Raw genomic sequence first — 19,229 nt, forward strand, 5'->3', positions numbered from 1 at the left:
TTTGCACGGCGTTGGAGTTAAATCGAGATAGAGAAGTTTATAGAAATATAAGGTAGAAAAAAGTTGGTCCGTTATTATTTCTTTAATCCTTTTTGTGGGTATCTACCACCTAGAAGGCCGTTCCATTGGTTTACGTTGCCATCGGTACCCAAGAAATTTCCTTTATCACCACATTCACTCCGCCATCACTGTTGCACATCTACTTTATTAACCGTGTCTGGACTGGGTGGGTCTACGACATGTGGATCGGCTATAAAGGCTATTTATAGCGCCTACATGTCACTAAGAGCTAGGTGTAGCATCGCCATGGCAGCAATCCTTTCCATTTGTTGTTAAAAGTACTTATGAGGATCTCCTCTTTGGTATAAATAGACACTTTTGAAGCCCTGATGGCGCCTTGGTGATTAAACAGGATGACGGTCATGTTGAAGCTTAAATGGGGAATATTGTTCTCCTAACACCACCAGGTGGGCTGTATTCTGCAATTGTTGAGTTTTGTAGACAGGCAAGCCTCAAAATAAGGAATGTGAAAAGTGATCGGGCTCAATGGTTGTGACTTTTTCTTCACTCAAATGCTTGAACAAAAGTTCAAGTGATATTACTGTTTCTCAATCCCACTCAGTAGATCTTCCTCATTATGTCACTTGTCATTCAGTGGTTGGGCTGATATTCCAATGTGCACCTGCCACGGGTCTGACCTTTGACTACGGCTGGGGAGAGGGGAGGAGGTTCGGCCTATATTTTCACTTTTTCCTCTTTGTGGGAGGCAAAACTGGACGTTAGAGATGCTTGAAATGTAAGGGCAGGTGTTTGGCACAAAGTTCCGGAATGTTAATGGAAATGGCTGAATGATAGTTCCTTTATTAAAAATGTGGGATCAAATTCGCTTTTCGGGGGTGCGTCATATGAACAGTCGTGCGTGGCTAGCCAATTTTCTTCTTACCCTGCTGCAAGGCTCATTAAATAAAGACTGTAGAGGGCTTCGTCTTAAACAAGGACTTTTTGGGCTTGGAGATTTTATCAATCTCCCTGTGATTGTTACACACATTAGAAGAAGCAACTCTGGTTTGACGCCCTTCTGGGATATGGCTTGGCATTATCGAGAATGCCGAGGTCCGCCGCTCCTGCTGACAAATTACCCTCTTGTTAAACTAGGCGTTTCTCTCAATGGCTGAGTGTTCACAGGAATGGCTGTCGGTGCTACCACCGTTTTCGTCTTCACCCTCCATCACCTTAAACCTCAACTCAAAGTCTTCCGCAGACACGAATATTCACTGCTTAGATTTAAAGACCTCCTTCACCTGACCTGAACAGTGTCTGATGGCCTACTACAGATGACGTGGGGGCCACCTATTGGCACTCGTAAGAGGATGTACTTGTCTTTGACTACAGCGTGTGGTGTTTCCATAGTATCATCCTCTTTTTTATTTGCAGTGTACAAGGTGCCGAATTGACTTGAATAATGTGCTCTGCTTTTTCAGTTAACTCTAGTCATGACTACGGCGAAAGGAAGGGAATGAGGTGGAAATTAAGATCATTGTCGGTGGAAAAGAGTTGAGACTGCAGAATTTGCCTTTTACAATCAAAGAAATCGGTGAATTAGTTGGTGCACCTCTAGTTGCGGGCTAAACTCCCTCGCCGTGCTCTTACCGCCGCAGCAGTATTAAAGGGAACACGCAATCTAGCCGTGTAATGGAGGAGTGCGTGACGTATCTTGCTGACTTTACTCATATTTTACTGTCTCCTGTTCCATTTTAAACAAAGAAGTAGGGCACAAATCGGGGGAATAGTATACTGTGGCGCATTCAGCCTCTCTTAGTGTGATAATAAGTTCTCCCAATGTGACAAAAGTATTTCCTGAAACGCCCTGAAAGGGCATGGTCATGAATGAATAGCCAGGGCGCAGTGAAAGAACAAAAGAGTACCTCGACTATCTGCAATAAATTAGCATTTCTCTTCCTTATCAATGATATTTTAGTCGTAAAAAAAAAACAAGGAAAGAAGAGCGGCAGTATTTGACGGTGACCTGTGTTATCCGATGCAAAATAGACTCACGTAAATGAAATGTGACGAAGCCCACAACAATTTGCATAATCAGTCACTTTCGTGGCTCGGAGTAAGGCTCCTCGTTTGACACGTTGAAAAATGTTGAAGGGGAGAAAAGAAATGCAGCCATTCGGTGAGGAAGATGCTGCACTTAATGCAAGTGTCAAATGACAACTCAGCCTTGGGGAACGAAGTCAGCAAACTGACAATCAAGCTAAAGAACAGTCGTTCCCCATGGGTGTGCTAAGTCCGATATTTATCGTTTCATCTACCTCACAAAATTTCTATCCACTCTTCATCCACCCAACCAACCTATAGCCATCCAACCATCGTACATCCATCCTATATCAATCCTACATCTATCCATCTTATATCCATCCTTCCTGTATCCATCGGTCCTCTATCCGTCCATCCCGTATCCATCCTGTATTCATCCATCAGCTATTTTAAGTAATTGTAGGAATGTTCAAAAATTGTCATTTGGAAATTCAAGATATGTCTTTGTTTTGCAGTTCGCTAAAGAGGAGAGGGGTTTTTGAAACACTTATTTTGGTCATTAATTATCCATCTGTACTTGAATTTACCAAATCAAAAAACTTGAATGACAATTTTGATGCATAAGCTTTTTCAGGCTTTAGTTTAATACTTAACTCGACGGCGGAGTATACCTGAAAACATTCAATTGGTGCAGCGCGATCCTTTAGAAACCCCTGTGAATTCGCAACACTTTTGGCATAGATAACAAGTCCTATTGTACTGATGTGCTTTATGTGGCTAAAAAGATTCACATCGATGCAGATGCAAGGTTTTAGAAATTAAGATATGTTTTAAACATAGTAAGTAAAGTAGGTAAGGCACAAAGAATGTAATAACATAAATAGAGAGCAATGAAACAGCGTACAACTTAACTCAAAGTCTTTGCGGGTATATTCACTAGATCAACTGGGTGCCAAAAACTCCTTGATCATTAGATAACACCAAAATTAATGAAAAGAGTCTTGTTTATAGACCAAAATCTAGGTCAGTTTTGACTCTTTGAGCCAAATTGTTATTCCGAGCCACAAAAACCCTCCAGAAGTGGTTTTTGTATAAAGTTCAATATCACAGAATTTATTTCAAGCCTTTGCCGACCACACACTTTTATCAATAAAGAGCCTAAAAGTGCTGATTGCTAAGTAAAACTGTGTGCATTCAAATATGGATCACAAACAGTCGAACTCTGTAATTTAGCGTCGGCGCATTGCAACCCAAAGGACCATTTTGTCATTAAAAATAACTGTGGTGTAGATACAAATAATATAATTATTTCGAAATGCTTACTTTTAATTTTTTTATTTGTGCGGCCTTGTTTTTTTTAACTTATCAGCATGTATTTATTTGTTAAAGAGGGGCTTTCTTGAATGCGGCAGTCCTGCGTTCGCCGGATGCTATGGCATTAAATGCGTCACTTCTTGGTATAACACTGCATTTAATATGTATCGTTGCAGTTTGCAGTGCTCAAGACTTGGGTTTCGGTCCCAAACTTAAGTGTTATCAGTGCAACTCTCGAACACAGCCACACTGTGGTGATCCATTCGACAACCGTACCTTCATTCTGGAACCTTGTCAAAACAACGGGCAGAATTACACGCGCTGCATGAAGAAAATAGTTGAATGTATGTAATTTTGTGCATGGTTTTTTTTGCACCGGTCCTTTGTACACTTTGACTAATTAATAATCTGTAGGAATACGTAGTATTTACTACCTAACGCAAGATTTAAGCACAAAACTACACAAATTTACTTGTTTTTAGTTAGACAGACCGTCTTTTGGTTTTTTTAAAGTTTATTACGATAGACAGTGGATCCGACGTATCGAAAGGAATTGTGCAGTTGAAGGCGAAATAGGCGGAGAGGAGGGGCGTTGGTGCCATACGGTTGAGGGGACACAACGGGTCATCGCTCGCTATTGTTACTGCAACAACAAGCAGGGATGCAATCATGCCGGGACAAAAAAGTTATCTCCTTTTCTTTTTACCTTTTCCACATTGTTGACCTTAACTATACTCCTGACGCAGCGCCAGTACACTTTCGTTACATTGATCACACTAGTTTCCTTCCCTTTCAATAATGTCAATGTGTGAATCGGAATATTTTGCAAAATACAGTTTTTTTACTCATCACTATCTTCTAAGATTAACACAACCTACTTTCTTTTACAGTAACATCTACTGCATCATTTCATAGTTACGCAGGAGACAAATTTTTGACACCTTGTATAAGTTTACTAATAGAATATGCAGTCTTCCTTCATGAGGAATAGTTGCGCGACTCTTTGAGGATCCAATTTTGGCATATTGTACTTATTTTAATTCCCCAATGTTTTCACAATTTAGTAGTGAAATTACTAACCAATACGTATCAGCAACAGCGAAAAAATATTTAGAATTGGTTTAGCAAAAAGAGTGCATAAAGGACTTTTCCAACTTTTAATTAAAGAGTGCTGAATACGCCTTTTGAATAGAGTCGCTAGAGTGTGAGATTTTGGGTGTCATAAAGCCACGTATTTTATAATGAAGACCAAAGAATTTTTGATAGTCACATTAAAGTAACAGCCACTAAAATGCATAATTCTTTTTTGCTGGGAATTCCCTTTCGAAAAGACGTCTTATTCTCAAAAGCTAAACAATCTATTTCTGGCCACCTTGGTTTCACTCATCTCACCTTATTTCTTTGCTGTCAATTCTACTTCTCGTGTGTTTGTCATATTTCAGGAGAAGGTTGCAATCATCTGAGGAAATATTGGGAGCCAGAAAGAGAGAAAGGTAGCTACTGCATGACATAAAGGACATTTGATTAGCAACTTTTGGGATTTATTCTGCTGAGGTAGGGGTAGACGATTTGCTCAACTACACACGCTAATTTCCCATTAGTCTAATCAGTCATGCCACGCAACCTTTTGGAAAGAAAAACGTAACATATTCACTCTCAAGTAATTTACCGGCACAACTGCATTGCTAATACCAGTTTCAGACCGTACTCTGTTCTATGACTGCATCTCGATTCCTCAAACAAGCAAACTCGAGTCGCCTGAGGTTTGAGCAACACCTCGTGGGGATTTCCAATAAAAGAGAAGTTGTAGGTGGCACCAAGAGGGCTCTTGCCGATGCAAACAGCGTTAAGCCACTGCAGAGAGCCCTCCCCAAAATTTAACCAATTTGACACTTATTTTAATAGTCGAATAAGGTGAAAGTCGGCCTTTTTTTGCAACCCCTTTAAGCAAAATTTAAATGAAGATAGTAATGTGCAAACCCATCCGTTTTATAAAGGAGCTACAGCTATTCCTCCTCTCGAGTCCATACGGGATCAAAATGTGTCACCGCACCTACCGATTTATCAAACTTCTTGGCCAGAGCCACTAACGCCATCTTCGCAGCCTTCCGCGTCAGGGGATTCATGGCGGCAAGAGTCATCTTCTCCATCAGCAAAGCTGGATTAACCGGATCCACACGGAGGTACATTGCATTCCAATGCTTGATCGCATAGTACACAAACAGCGGCCACCGTTTTTGTATCAGTGGATTGCTACAAAGTGCAGCTCTCTCCATGATGCAGTTGAGAATGCTGAAAGAAGAGCAGCCTTCCAACATATAGCCAAGAAGGAGGAAGTAGGTCATGAAGGTCTCGGGGAATAGATCCATAGCCTTTAGGACATTCCAAGTCACATCATAGGGAATGTCGTAGGAAAGGAGGTGCCGAATATCCTCTGCCAGAGAGTTAATGCTGAACATGTAGGCCAAGGTGTAGCAGGATTCTTCTCGAACACACTTCGAGGTGGAGAAGAGACCTCCAATCAGTGGATCCAACCAACAACGCACCTGGCCCCACAAACAGTGTCGCAGTCTCTGATTGTTGATTGACGTGGCTAGGACAATCAGGAGTTCCATCCGAGTTGTTCCCCCGAGACCTAAGTTCGATCTAGTTAGCTCTTCACCCATCAAGAGATATAATTTTTTAATTTCCTTACAAGTCTTCAACTGAAGCAGTGTCTCATCCGCCTTCGCTGAATCAAGCCAATTCGTGAAGACATGCAGCTCAGCGAAATCGCATTCATAAAAGTGATTGGCAATCTCATCCAATATGGAATTGGAGTTGTCAGTTGTCAAAAGACGGAGATGGCGATCGCGATCAATCTCACTGTCTACAGTCATCCAAGATTTCGCTTGCAAGAACTCCAAGAAATTGACCTTCCGCAAGTATTGGAATTCAGGTGGAAGGTTCCGGAAGTTCCTACGGTGATACAGTCTGTTGAGAACGTGATCCCTAAGAATGGTGGCTGTGTACAACTCACGCATCATCGTAGTATCCACACCTACTAACGGTACATGACAATCATAATCTTTCAACTTTGACGCAAGAATTACTCCACCTGGGACGGCATCTTTGAAATCATCTATATGGGGTTTCAGCTGGTACCTAGGTTTAAAACGATGCAAATCACTAAGAATGGTCCTTCTGAAACTCGTTTTGGTACACTTAGAGCGAGAAGTGAGCTGCCTTGCTGATGCGAATGATGGGATACCCTCATTTTTGTTGTGAAATGGATCAGTTTGTGGTAGGGCGAGTCCGGAAAGCCTGCGATGCGCCTTCACACCCTCCTCTAACCCACCGTGCTGTAAATGGAGGTGTGGTTTTGGGCCGCTCATCGCCTCAGAAACACGCGACTTGAGGTGGTGCAAACTAATTCGTCGGCTCAGATCGTCGATCTGAACTTTGTTTTTCCCTTCTAGGTGATCAAGCGGACCGTTTTTGGTAAAATTTGCCACGACCTTAAATGAATCTCGACTGCTTCTGGGAATTAGACCTTGTCCTTTAGAATGCTCCACGGGGGACACATTTCCAGCACACACGGGACACCTTCCGTATGCATAAAAGTAGGGCGTACGCACCAACGGAGGAATTGGAAGGTACTTATTCGGTGGTGTATGCAGAAATCGTTTTTGATGTCGAACTCCGAAGTTTACGCTAAACCGTACTCTTCCCGATCCGTGTTTCCTCGTCTCTACCTTATTCAAACTGCTGTCCGCATCATCGTGGTAGTAGTATTTATCCACATTGAGGTGGAGGTGCCTTAACGGATCGCGAAAGCTGGGTGGTAGATCTGGATCTTCAGGGGTCTCCTGGGCGAGCGGAGGAATGTGAGTGTAGGTCGTGGTGTACAATTGAGTATCTCCCTGTGGCACACCTCCCACTACTACAGTTTCCCACCTAATTGTCACCTCTTTGACAACCTTGTCATGGTCGATTTCAGAGAAGGAAGTATTTTCAAGGTCAGATCGAGTTCTGTCACTCGAATGGAACAAAAGACTTGCACCACTAATGGTCACTGATGTCATCCCTATTTCTACCAGGTTCGGTTGTTCATATCAACCCATCACGTGTTTATCGACCATACCTTTGAATAGAAAGATTCTAGAAGCGGTAGGCATGAAACCTGCAAGACTATGCTTGTGTTTTCCCTAGTCCTAACAACGTGCGTGCTAGATGTATTGTAATTATCTAGGGCACGCAAGGCTATCGGAGCAAACTAAACCGCAAGACAGTAAGGATCTTCCTCTAGTAATTATTTTCGGCTGTCAAAATAATGCATTGGTTAGATATTCGTTTGACTGCATATTTAACTACGCCAACTCTTCGGTCCCGCGGTTTGCACCTCCGTCTCAGTGGCAATCACCACAACCTACCAGCACTTCTGTGCGCAAATAATGCGCCTCCTCCCTTCATTGGTGCGGCTCACTACAACCTCAAAAAAGGCTCAGCAAGCCACTTTGGCAATATCCTCAAGCGGACCGGACCCAGAAAGACAGCTATTCCGATTTTCTTGTCGAGATGACAAACCGGAAACCTAACATGAGGAGGCCATCTGCCCACGTGTGGTTGAAGCTGTGGAGATCCACTCCGAAACGACAATTGAGGACAGGCAGATTTTTGGTGAATACTCCAATCTCGAGTCTCCCAAGAAAGGTACAAGCATCACAGCCGAAATGTCACCAGCGATACCACAGGTGAAACAACTAGAAGCATCCATCATGGAGACCTCTGCAGTTACTCTATAACTGATGAAAACGAATGGTACCTCTACACACATACAGGGAATGAACGAGTTTAGATTGACCGCTGGAAGGTATTGAAGTAAAAATAGTGGGAAGAAGATACAGGTGCAAAATAATAGCCCGGAGAAGTTACTTTTGATGACGATTTAATGCCAGTTTAACTAAGTTGGCTCTTCAGTCTCCACAACTTGCACCACCGCTTGAGCGATATGACCTGGCCATACCCATGTCATCGCAAACCTTTCGTACTATAATAGTGGCGCCACGAACTCAAAGAAGACTCAGAACGTTACAAAAGGCATAAGGTCATGCAACTACAACAGCTTTCAGTAGAGCAGCACCCCCAACAGAGATAAATCCAATCCGTCATAAAAACAGTTAATAATGGAAGCTGATAAGGAATACGATAGGCTTTTTAATGATTAACTAGTGAGTTTCAAGTATTAGACCTCCTTATAGACCAAAAAACATCACTAAGCATTGCTGGACCTGATTTACCCCTTGGAGGGGTAAAAGATTTATAGACAAGCATGACTGGTTCACAAAACTTTGTTCCACTTCAAAGCAGTTTTATAAAGGCAGAAGCCATAAGTGCTGCAGTGCATAAACGAGTAACCAAAACTTCCCAATGAGTCAACAAAAACTGAAAAAGGCCTTAGAAAGTAGAAAAACTAAAATCTCACTGGACCACTACCAGAGAGAAGCCTAAATACGAAAGGCTGCCACAATAGAGCAACTATAATTAAACAGATTTTTTAAAGCCAAACGTCTATTTACAAATCATGTAGGGTACAAAACAAGAATGCCAGTTTACAAATATGACGCAAGAATGTTGACAAGTTACCCAAAAAACACGAGAATGTTACAATTTGGAAATCATAGTGTTTGCAGAGCGCTTAAGGATTTCATCGACAACACGTTCAAACTTCTTGGTGGCAGCAGACGTGGATGGATCGATGGGAGTATTCGGGATGTAGAAGGGCGAGGAGACAAGGTCCACGTAGGCGTCGTGGAGGGTTTCAAATGTCTTTTTCACCTGACTGTCCACCTGTGCTGCTGTGTTTGACTTCAGCAAGTCATTCACTGTAGAATGAGCTTCCTGAACTAAGATAAACTAAAAAATACTGCTTTTATACATTCTATTGCCAATCGCGAACCAAAGTTACTACAAGGACAAAATGCCTAACATTATCAACGCACTTTAATGTTAGTATTCGTTACATATCCGTAGACATAATGATCGTCGATAGGGTACAGCATTCCCAAATAATTGTTCGTCATTTCCTTGTCACCATAAGACGACCTCGAAGAGAGTCTGGCAAGTTTTTCTTCAACTATGTCGAGTGAACCGTAAACACGGAATTGATTTGACAGAAATTCATCTGGATTTGATGTTTTAAAAAACAATGGGCTGTTTTTGCTAGAAATTACGGCAACACATTCGCACATCCTTCCGAAGCACGGCCCCACAAAACCCGCAGGCTAAGGCAGCATAAAAGTGAGTTGAAAGGGCGGGAACCTTAATAGTACATCTCAAAATGTAAACTGTTACAACAAATGTGCCAAAATTCATCTAAAACACCCTTGAAATGTTAACAGTACTAAATGAATGCGCCGTTAGATAGGAAGCGTTAAAAGGGGGAAGAATTTTTATATAAAAGGAGTTTTCAGATTTCCCCGAGGCTAGGGTAAAGCTGGGAACCTTAGCCCCCCTTTAACCTGTACTCATTTTCATTAAAATTATCAGACTGTCTTTATGCAGGGTTTAGAGACCAAATGGGAAGAGGTATACAAGGAATGCGCTAAAATGCTAATTTGTAACAGATTAACCAGGCGGAGAGCAACTATTTAATGTTCAATCGCAATCTCAACCTTACCTCAATCTTTAAATGCCTAATCCAAAGCCCATACAGACTATGTTTGTTAAACTTCTACAATTAGTATCTGCTTAGTCTATGATTGCCCACAGGCATACATTAAAACGTGATCTGTGCATCATATTACCAGCATTTAGTTTTATTTCTTATTTTAACAAGCCAATACTTCTTCGTCATTTAAGTACCAATAATTAGCTTTATTCAATTTTTTAGGATGTTCTTGTCTGCTGTGCATCTAGAATCCACTAATTACTAGCTTTAAAAAAATTTGCCGTAATTCTCTAAATTACTTTGCAAGATGTTCAAGTAAGCAAGTTTTGCCCACTGCACCGCTTTTAGTTTTTGCATGGCTATTAGCAGTATGGCGCCCTCGGGACATCCCTAAAGACGACTGAAGTCATAGTGTAATACGATGGTGGTTTATCCCTCGGTATTGGTGAGGCACCAATTTTGTACTTTTGAATTAGCCTTCCTGTACCTCGCTGGGTAGGCTGGCCTTCGGGCCATGCCAGTAGTTTAGACAACTTCTCTGCGCTGAATATATATATTTTCTGCCCGAGCATTGTGTCTTCTTTCGCCTTCAGGAAGTCTCGAGACGCTACAATTAGGGTAGAACCTGAAATACTGACGTGCAGAAAGGCTTGGGGCTACTGGCACTCCCCATAAGCGGTGCTGCTTGAGGAATGTATAAAGACGACGCATTAAGTCTTTTGGAACAAGGCGGTGTGTTGAACAAATAATGGATACTTTGCTAGCATGCCCAGAAACCATGACCTCGAGTGGAAGTACAAACTTCAGGGATATGGGTGCGCACGTAATCAAACTAAAAGTAAAAAACCGGCAAAACGTTGTTTCTACTATCCTTGGCTACTAATATCGCACCAATTCAGGCATGCTAAAGCACAAATTTCGTTCCCTTTTCTTTAAAGCAGCATTTACCCAAAGGCGAACTCTATCCTGAAAGTTTGTTGTATGTTTGTTTAAAGAAACCTTTTAGGTGAGAAGCATTTAGTGAATATGAATCACATGACAGACCGGACACCATCTATTGTTAAAAATGGAGTTTTCCGAACTAGCACAAAGCTGATCACTGTACCTTGCTTGTAATCTATTCCAACAAATGCGCCTACCCAATCCGTCCAGTCGTTCCAAGAGAACGAATACAAGGGCTGATGCTACAAACGTTAAACTCATTACAAACCGTATCTATAAGTGGATTATTTTGTTAGCAATTTGTTGTTTTCCTAAGGTTAGTAAACATTTGAGACGAAATATGCTCAATTCTGAATTTTAAGGGATTTTTCTGGTCACAATGCTCCTTCACAGTCAGCGTAATAAATTTTACTTATGCGGTAATTTTTATCAAATCCACGTAGTAAATACGAAAACATTGATAAATTACACCTTATTCTGTTACAGAACTTCTGTATGCGCTTGTTTTTAATAAACTACACTCACTAAATGACAAAATAATTACCGGACAGAAATGCAACTATTACATTTTGTATGCCTAATTTTTTCTCTTTTTGAAAGTTAAGTTTGTTGAGCCAACTCACAAATAGCTTGCTGATTGGCCGACTATTTCACATAGCACTGTTTAGCGTTGGCTGATCATTCGGTGTCGCTGGTTTGTGGACAGTTCACTTTCAAGAGTTCCCCTATCTGAAATGCTCCCGAAATCACCCAACGTCCTGGCGGAACTTCATGCCACCAGCGAAATCATTGAACAGACTTTTCTAGTCACATCTAAGCAAGGTTCGCTGGTGTTATTGTTGTGATTAGTTTTCAGTCAGCTTGCTTCTATTGGGTCTTAGATGCTGTCGCTTTTGTTGTTGATATGATTTAAGTAAAACTGGCTGGTCTTCTGTGTGGGAGGGTGGTGCAGTCTCCTGTCCATCTGTATAAACAATTGTATTTGTTTGCTGAGACTGATTCGTTTTTTGTTCTCATCGTCATCTGTATGCAACAAACCTTTCCATTATTGTTTTAGAGTACGCAAGTAGTCACCCCTCGATGCTTTTTGGGGGTGATTTGACGACTTCTGATGGATATTTCACCATTGAAACACTGGAGCAGGTACGTTTTTCAGTTTTTAATAATTTATCCAAACTTCCAGCTTCTCTTTGAACGATCTCAAATGAGAAATATTCCAGCAGAACGCATTTGTCCCAAATCTTCCCCCTTATCTGATCCTGCCTTCCAACTTGATCCCATCACCTATTTGTTTGAAAGCTTTCGTCGTTCCCTACACTTCATGCATTCAAAGGTACGCCTACCCTAATCTACTATTCCATCTGAGTAGTTGAAGTTGCTGATTTATTTCGTTTTTTCCATTGCTATAGCAAGAGTTCAATGTACAAATGGCGAAGGCATGTCAGACTCAAATCTTTAGGCAGGCCTCACTTTGTCTGCTGTTAGATGTTGAAATGGAGGTTGAAACTGCAGCTCAGAGTCTTCTTAACCTTCTCATAACATATACACACCCACACTGTAAGTTATTTTCAGGTCGTAATTTGGGGTTATTTATTTGAAATCATTAATTTTTTTACCAACAGCTGATCCAGACAATGTTGCCGCCATCGATGCATTTCTCCTTGGCATCACAACTGTCTATGAAGATGGAAGTCTTATTACGCCCATCAGACCCCTCGTCAGAAATTTGTTAAGGAAATTGCGAGAGTTAGGTGAGGATCCACTAGATTCTGCAACAAACCCCTCCACTGACCCACTCCAGCATCTGCTGCGTCGGCTAACGCGACGTGACACTCTTCCTCACCCTGGCAGGAAGGCTCGTCTCCTCTTTCAGACTGACAGAAATGGCCTTCTCAATGCCTGCATTCTTTTGGCGAAGTATCCCGTGACTGCGGAAGTATGAACCGATTGTTTCCCTGGATTCCTTTTAGTGTCCCCGCATTAACTGGTTCGCTGTTTCAGCTTCTGTTGGAGTTTTCCTTTCCGGAGACTGACAGTGCCTCACAGCAAGGTTGGAGGTACGAGGACGGTCTCCTGGGTCGCCTGTTGATTGCAAGTCCTCTCCTTCCACTGCAATCAATTCAGACCTCTCTGCTTGAGTCCAGCACCGGTGGCAACACTTGGGCTGGTGAATTCTTCACAGACCAGGTTCCCATCAAACCATCCGTGGATGCGGATAAATCTACTATCTGGCAGGTTAGTCACTCCAAATTTTCGATCGTGGTAATGCTTGACACATCTGCTATAAGCACCGAATACATGAGGCAATCCAGTCTTCCTGTCTGGGCCTGGCATTATAAGGATGCGATGTGTTCTCTATCGGTTGATGTTAAAAGATTTCATCGAATTATTGTTCCAAGTAGATTGGTTGAGTTTATAAACGTGAAATTATTGTAGGATGTTCTTGATCTGAGAACAAGAATAATCGGCACTGCAGCACCGATGGTGAATGTGTTAGCCTCTTCGGTGTTCTCAGTCCACTACCAGTATAGATTTGAGGATTTAATTCGTGATGTATTTTGAGTTGGTGAGATCCATTTACTGCTGATTCAACCGAATCATGGTAATGTGTGTGGATTCCCGAGGTTGATTCTACCGAAGGCTCATTTTTACTGCTATATATTCAGGAAATTTGCTTCGAATTTCCCTTCCTGAAATAATATTTCTAATTGTGATTAATTTTTTACGTATGCATTTCCTCTCGATGTGTGCGGTCCCGAAGTAGCGGATGCGAGAGGATTCTTCACCATTGAATGTTGTAATTTTCTCGGTTACTTGTTTAGAGACCATAGTAGACTGGTAAACAAAGACCCCAGCTAACATTTCTTCGGGACTTTTGCTTTGGTCAATTATTCTTAATAAAATTGTCTCAACTGCTTAACTGCTATGTATTAAGAATCGACAGCTAATAATGGTAAAGTTTTTCAATAGTCGGTTTTCTTTGTATAATGTTGGATTCACAACCGCTTATTTCGGATAATAAATCACGACCTCATTTGCCTTTTCCTCAAGACGGGGCAGTAGTCGAGTGACCCTCTTTGTTATCAGTGCATATGAGCTTCCTGGTAAACTTCTCCCGTTTTCCGCTCTTTTGATCCATTCCCCCTTTTCTTCCCCATCACATGCAGCTTATCACAGAGTTGGACAAAAATCTGTCCTTGCTCTTCATGAACCTCCTTCGCACGGGTAAACAGAGCGAGGTGGTGAAGAATTCTCTCTTCAGGTGGCTCGGTTCCTGCTTGCATGCCAACCGAACACGCAAGCAGTTAGCCAACACTCTTGGGGGTGGTGGTGCCGACGATCTACGGCGACAGGAGCAGCAATTTGAGCTAGCTAGTGATGGATTTCTTAACAACCTTGCTAGCCTTATGGTGCGTCTCTGTCAGCCCCTTCTCACTCCCCCGGCTGCTGCTGTAGGCGCTTTCTTCCAGTCCAAGTCACCGTTAAACCTCATCAGGCCCGCCTTTGTGGTATCTCAGAAAGCTAAATTCATTTTGCCCGGTAAGGCAATCTACGTCACTATTATCGCGTCATTGGTAGCCTTTTCACTCATCTTCCCTGTGGGTGCCCGGGTTTAGAACTGGTGGATGAGACAAGACTAAATCGGCAACATTCAGGTGATGTGGTAGCGGAGGAGAAAGGAAGCGATACTTTCCCCCTCCTCACTGACCTCTTCTTCCTGGCTCACACAGCCCTCCGACTGGCTTTTCCAACACTGCTGGCTCTTCACTTTGAGACCAACCGTCAGCTACACCAATGGGAACAGGAGGCCAGTCTGCGTTCGTCCGACGGCGAGTCAGCTGCTTTCATGGTAGGCTCTCTACTCGGCTCTTCTAACTCCTCTCAGGATGGTGAGTTGTGAAGGCAATCCCACCTAGGCATATTTATGCCATGCTTAACGATTGTTGTTGTCTCTGGTTCCGTAAGGACTACTTTAAGAGTTTCAAAGCGTATTCATTCAGTGACTGTCCTGCTTTAACGAATTGGATTTGTCTTTTTTTTAAACTTCATCATGCTCCACATCCAAAATCGGTGCCAAAATGATGTACAAAGTACTAAAGCTAAACCAGGCACCGTAATTGAAAAGAAATTAACCAACTTCTAGTTGTTCATTTACTCACCTTTTTGTTTGAATAATATCTGGTAAGGCTTTGCCTTGGGGAGAATTGTCAGTATGGCTGAATTATTACGGGGTAGTCTGCTCCTTTTTGCTATCGATGCTGAAGTGTTGATCGGTGTTTCGGCTTTTGAACCCAATAGGGTGTGAGATCTTGGATATTCTTGCTAAAACTCATTTCGATTTCCAAATTTTTTTTGCCTCTCGAGAGTGGGGAGCTGTCTTAACACTGCGTGCATCGACTTCTAAAAATCGTGGAAACTCATTTTGGTGCATGATTGTGTTGCGTGATTCGACCCTTCAAACACTGGCTGAATGCTCACAGGCATGCATGTCGGGACTGTAGCCCGACATGACCATCACTGGTGACGCATATACGTACGGTCGACTTGGAAATTCCTTTTGTCTTGACGAATGCGTATGTCATCAGTCACTCGGGGGACTTTGTACCCTTGTTTATACTAGAAATACTAGTGATGTCTCCCTTACGAGTGAAGAATTAAAAGTCCCAATTCTACTTGGACAACCCTCATGCCTTCCATATGGCCAGTAAGGAAGCTTCCTTGTCTCGGGATTCATTAAATTTGATAGTTTTTTGCTGTTATTCCTCTTTGCAATGCAGGGAATGAAATTTGGGCTTTGAAAACAAACTTCTAAGCGCTTAGCCACCAGTCTGAATGTTATGCATTAGGGTGTAGGCGGCTGATCAGATGCGTGCATTCAGCTTTCGTACAACCTCGGAGTCTCCCCTTTCCCAGTAGTCGTTGACTGTTTATGCTAGGCACTCTATTTCCGTCGCGCTGGTTGGACCCTTGAGAGGCATTAGTGCTGGTTTTCGTACCGAACACAATCTGTTCACAATGTTCATTCCACGAATGTATTCTTCTTTGATGCAATTTACGCAGAAATTTCACAAACCTCTTTGTCTCAAGGTGACGACTGTATCACATGCAAGTGCAATCGCTTTGTCAAACAAAAGCAGTCACCTACCCAGTCTTCACCCTTCTCTCTGCTCACACCTTTTACATGAAGGGTGGATAATTTGTCTTTTTTTATGTAAATTATGAAAGATTTGAAGGAATTCGGCAATTCCAAAATGTTATTTTCTTGTTAGCTAGCCCAAAAACTGAGAAAGGTCATCTGTCCTCGTTGGGACTCATATGTCCCATTAGTTCTTCCCTATCACTACAGCGCCATCCTGTTGTTGTTATTCTCTAACTCTACAGCACAGTTTCGTTACCACCCCTTTCTGTGCGTGCGAGTGTGGGAATAGAGGTCGAGCACCTGACTTTCTTGTTTCACTTGTCAGACCGTTTCATTCACTACTGTCTGCGCGAGCGCACCTCGCGTTTCCTCGAGCAGACGGCGGTGCTGAGCTGTCCCAGCCGACTGCACGACTACCTGGCCTTCATTGCCACCACGTGCCGTCTGCTAGTCGATTTGGCGAGCCGGGACTCCGCCGAGCTCTCCCTTCTGCCCGAATTCCTCGTGGACAATGTCGTGGAGATTGTTGGCTACCTGCGTCGTCTCAATGATGACTTTATTGAGGTACTTTCTACCGGAAATAGTGGCACAGATAACGGAACTGGTTTTTCTTCTTGCAGTCCTCTGAAGCCGCTGATGTAGCACTGGAGCCACTGCTGGAGTTTTCGATCGTTTTTATGCATCATCCCTTCGCTCTGACCAATCCGCACTTAAGAGCACGCCTGGCGGAAATTCTGGAAGCACTAATTCCCTTCCGTGACGATGAGGAGTGGAACAGCAGACCTGTTGGCTCAAATCTCTTCACTGCATCTGGTTTACGATTGTACGTTGTCTCAACCCATCTTTTGGCAATTTTCATGTCTATGGAAGATGCACTTTGTGTTTTGTAAAGTCGGCACTAGAGGAGCCTTGTATCATGTTAGTTGAATGTGCAGATCGCTGGCTTTGTTGTCGATTATTAGATTTGCGGCACACATCATGTCTGCACATCCACTGGCCCCCCAGACCTGGCGTTTAAGATCTGCACTCAGTGTACCCCCTTTTGTGCGCACTCATTAAATTGACGAACCGGTCGGTCTGACATGCTTCATTTGAAATTTCACTTCGAAACACTCGTTGAAATAAGCATCACTACAATCTGTAAGCCCTTTCCGTCCAGGGGGATAAAAACTTGTTGCGAATTCCAGTTTCCTATAACCCGTTTTGTCTTCAGACGCTGGAAGCCCGGACGAGTCCAAATTCGTAGACATCGGACAAGCTGCAATCACGTCAGATGTAACTGACACCATGAGGATTCAGAATGACAAGGAAACAGTGGAGAGCACAATAAAGGGTGCTATGTCGATAGATTAACGTATTTCATCTGGAGTAATCTGAAGGGGTTTATGTGGTCTCGGTATTTGTCGCTACGCTACTTAACACCCCCAAATTGTAGTCGAAGTATAAGGATGTGCAGGCTCAGGGTAAAAAGGCTTCTTGTACCTTCAGTGATGATGGAATTTGAGTGCAGTGTTTCTATCCTTTTAACCATTCAGCATCATTCTTTAGTATGCAAGAGTAAATTTGAGAGAAGTAGCAAACTATCTATGAAAAGTTGTCAACATCAGTGAAGCCGCTTCCGGGACTAGGTATAGGAACTTGGAGTCTAAGCTATGGCGGATAAAGAAGATTAAGATTTCCGGATACATTGAGCAGTAAACGAACTTTACAGAATGTGGAAAATAAGGGGATGCTCACTTCGGGGGTGCGACGAGTATTCCTAGTTGTCGTTTGTACTAGAAGGGAGTAAAAGGGTATACTACTGGCAGAAGTTTCTCTCCCTTTGCGCAGCATTCGACGTGAGGAGCTCATGACAACCACTAGCGCGGCTTGTCTAAAGGACGCCATAGCTGCACTGCTGACGGCCTTTGTGGCGATCGAATTATCACCGGGGACGGACTCGACCACTTCGACGCTGGACAGCGTCACCAGCGTAGTGGAGAACTCCAACGCCGATACCAGTCGGCAAGAGATGGTCCAGACAGCGGCCGTGAGCTTCGAGGAGAAGTTTCACTACCGGCGACCCATGTACGCCTGTCTGCGCTTCTGGTATGGCAAAGCTGACTACGATATACAATTTAAGCAACTCGAGGACCTTGCTGTAGAACACATCGATGACTCACGACCCCCTCTACTGCTGCAGTTTCTCTCACTCCTCATCAACGACGCTACCTTTCTGCTTGACGAAGCTATCGGCTTTTTGGCTCAGTTAAAACAGAAGGAGCGACAGAGGGAAGCAGAAGGTGGACACTTCACTAATCGAGAGGAGGAGAGCATGTTCCAGCACATGAGTCGCCTGGCACGCTATCACATCAGCCTGGGGTTAGACAACATCTCTGCTCTACGTCGTGTCATCTCCCTCTGTCCTCGTCTGGTCACTCATCCCATTCTTGTTGACCGCATCGCTTGCATGCTCAACTACTTCCTCTCCCGTCTTGTCGGCCCAAAGAGCCGTGAATTGATTGTTCGGGACAAGTCTACGTACGGCTTTAGGCCGGAGCTCTTTGTGGAGGAGATTTGTCGAGTCTACGTAAACCTGGGTCTGGATAAGTCGGGTGATGGTAATAGCCCTACAGTAGCGGCGTTTCTACGAGCCGTGGTCAGCGACGGTCGTTCCTACACACCGGACCTATTGGATCAGGCTCTTCGTGTTCTGCATCGTGTCGCTACAGACACACAATTCGTGGAGCAGTTCAGTTGTGTCGCGAAAGCCCTTCAAGTAGGCACTTCTCCTCTTCTGTGGTTAGCATTATCCTCCCTTTTTCTTCAAGGCAGAACAAGTGGCAGTGACGGAGGACGCGTTGGGCTTCGAGGATGCTCCCGACGACTTCTGTGACCCAATTATGGGGGAGTTGATGGAGGATCCAGTTCGGCTGCCGACATCGAACAAAATTGTCGACAGGAAAACTATTTACCGGCATCTACTCAGGTGGGGATGAATGACTAAGTGTTGAATGGTTAAATAATCTTGTTTCGCCTTACAGTGACGCGAAGGATCCCTTCAACCGACAACCACTGGAAATGTCGATGGTGGTACCGGAGACAGAGTTGAAGGCGAAGATTCAGGCCTGGGTGGCAGCGAAGCGAGCGGAGAGGAAGTAG

At 43.3% G+C, this 19,229-nt stretch overlaps 4 protein-coding genes across 4 annotated transcripts; 2 read left to right on the forward strand and 2 right to left on the reverse strand. All coding sequences in view use genetic code 11, as the record gives it.

The window, feature by feature from the left end:
* Positions 1–3,475: 3,475 nt before the first annotated feature.
* On the forward strand, positions 3,476–4,169 carry EGR_09832 (Cadmium metallothionein precursor (MT-Cd) (Cd-MT); the record flags this gene model as incomplete). The annotated part of the gene is made up of 2 exons (XM_024499081.1): positions 3,476–3,701; positions 3,871–4,169. 2 exons carry the CDS (start codon positions 3,476–3,478, stop codon positions 4,167–4,169), a joined length of 525 nt encoding a protein of 174 aa, XP_024346501.1.
* Positions 4,170–5,363: 1,194 nt separating this feature from the next.
* On the reverse strand, positions 5,364–7,421 carry EGR_09833 (hypothetical protein; the record flags this gene model as incomplete). Its single annotated transcript, XM_024499082.1, has 1 exon — positions 5,364–7,421. One exon carries the CDS (start codon positions 7,419–7,421, stop codon positions 5,364–5,366), a length of 2,058 nt encoding a protein of 685 aa, XP_024346502.1.
* Positions 7,422–9,000: 1,579 nt separating this feature from the next.
* On the reverse strand, positions 9,001–9,587 carry EGR_09834 (Trafficking protein particle complex subunit 2-like protein; the record flags this gene model as incomplete). The annotated part of the gene is made up of 2 exons (XM_024499083.1): positions 9,001–9,252; positions 9,339–9,587. 2 exons carry the CDS (start codon positions 9,585–9,587, stop codon positions 9,001–9,003), a joined length of 501 nt encoding a protein of 166 aa, XP_024346503.1.
* Positions 9,588–11,682: 2,095 nt separating this feature from the next.
* Positions 11,683–19,229, forward strand: EGR_09835 (Ubiquitin conjugation factor E4 A; the record flags this gene model as incomplete). Its single annotated transcript, XM_024499084.1, has 13 exons — positions 11,683–11,770; positions 12,006–12,091; positions 12,132–12,281; positions 12,358–12,505; positions 12,571–12,884; positions 12,950–13,183; positions 14,116–14,488; positions 14,566–14,838; positions 16,414–16,652; positions 16,709–16,911; positions 17,919–18,846; positions 18,899–19,056; positions 19,112–19,229. The coding sequence occupies 13 exons, from the start codon at positions 11,683–11,685 to the stop codon at positions 19,227–19,229; spliced, it is 3,312 nt and encodes a 1,103-aa protein (XP_024346504.1).

This window comes from Echinococcus granulosus (genome assembly GCF_000524195.1).
Source record: "Echinococcus granulosus chromosome Unknown EG_S00170, whole genome shotgun sequence".
In the NCBI taxonomy this organism is placed as follows: Eukaryota; Metazoa; Platyhelminthes; class Cestoda; order Cyclophyllidea; family Taeniidae; genus Echinococcus; species Echinococcus granulosus.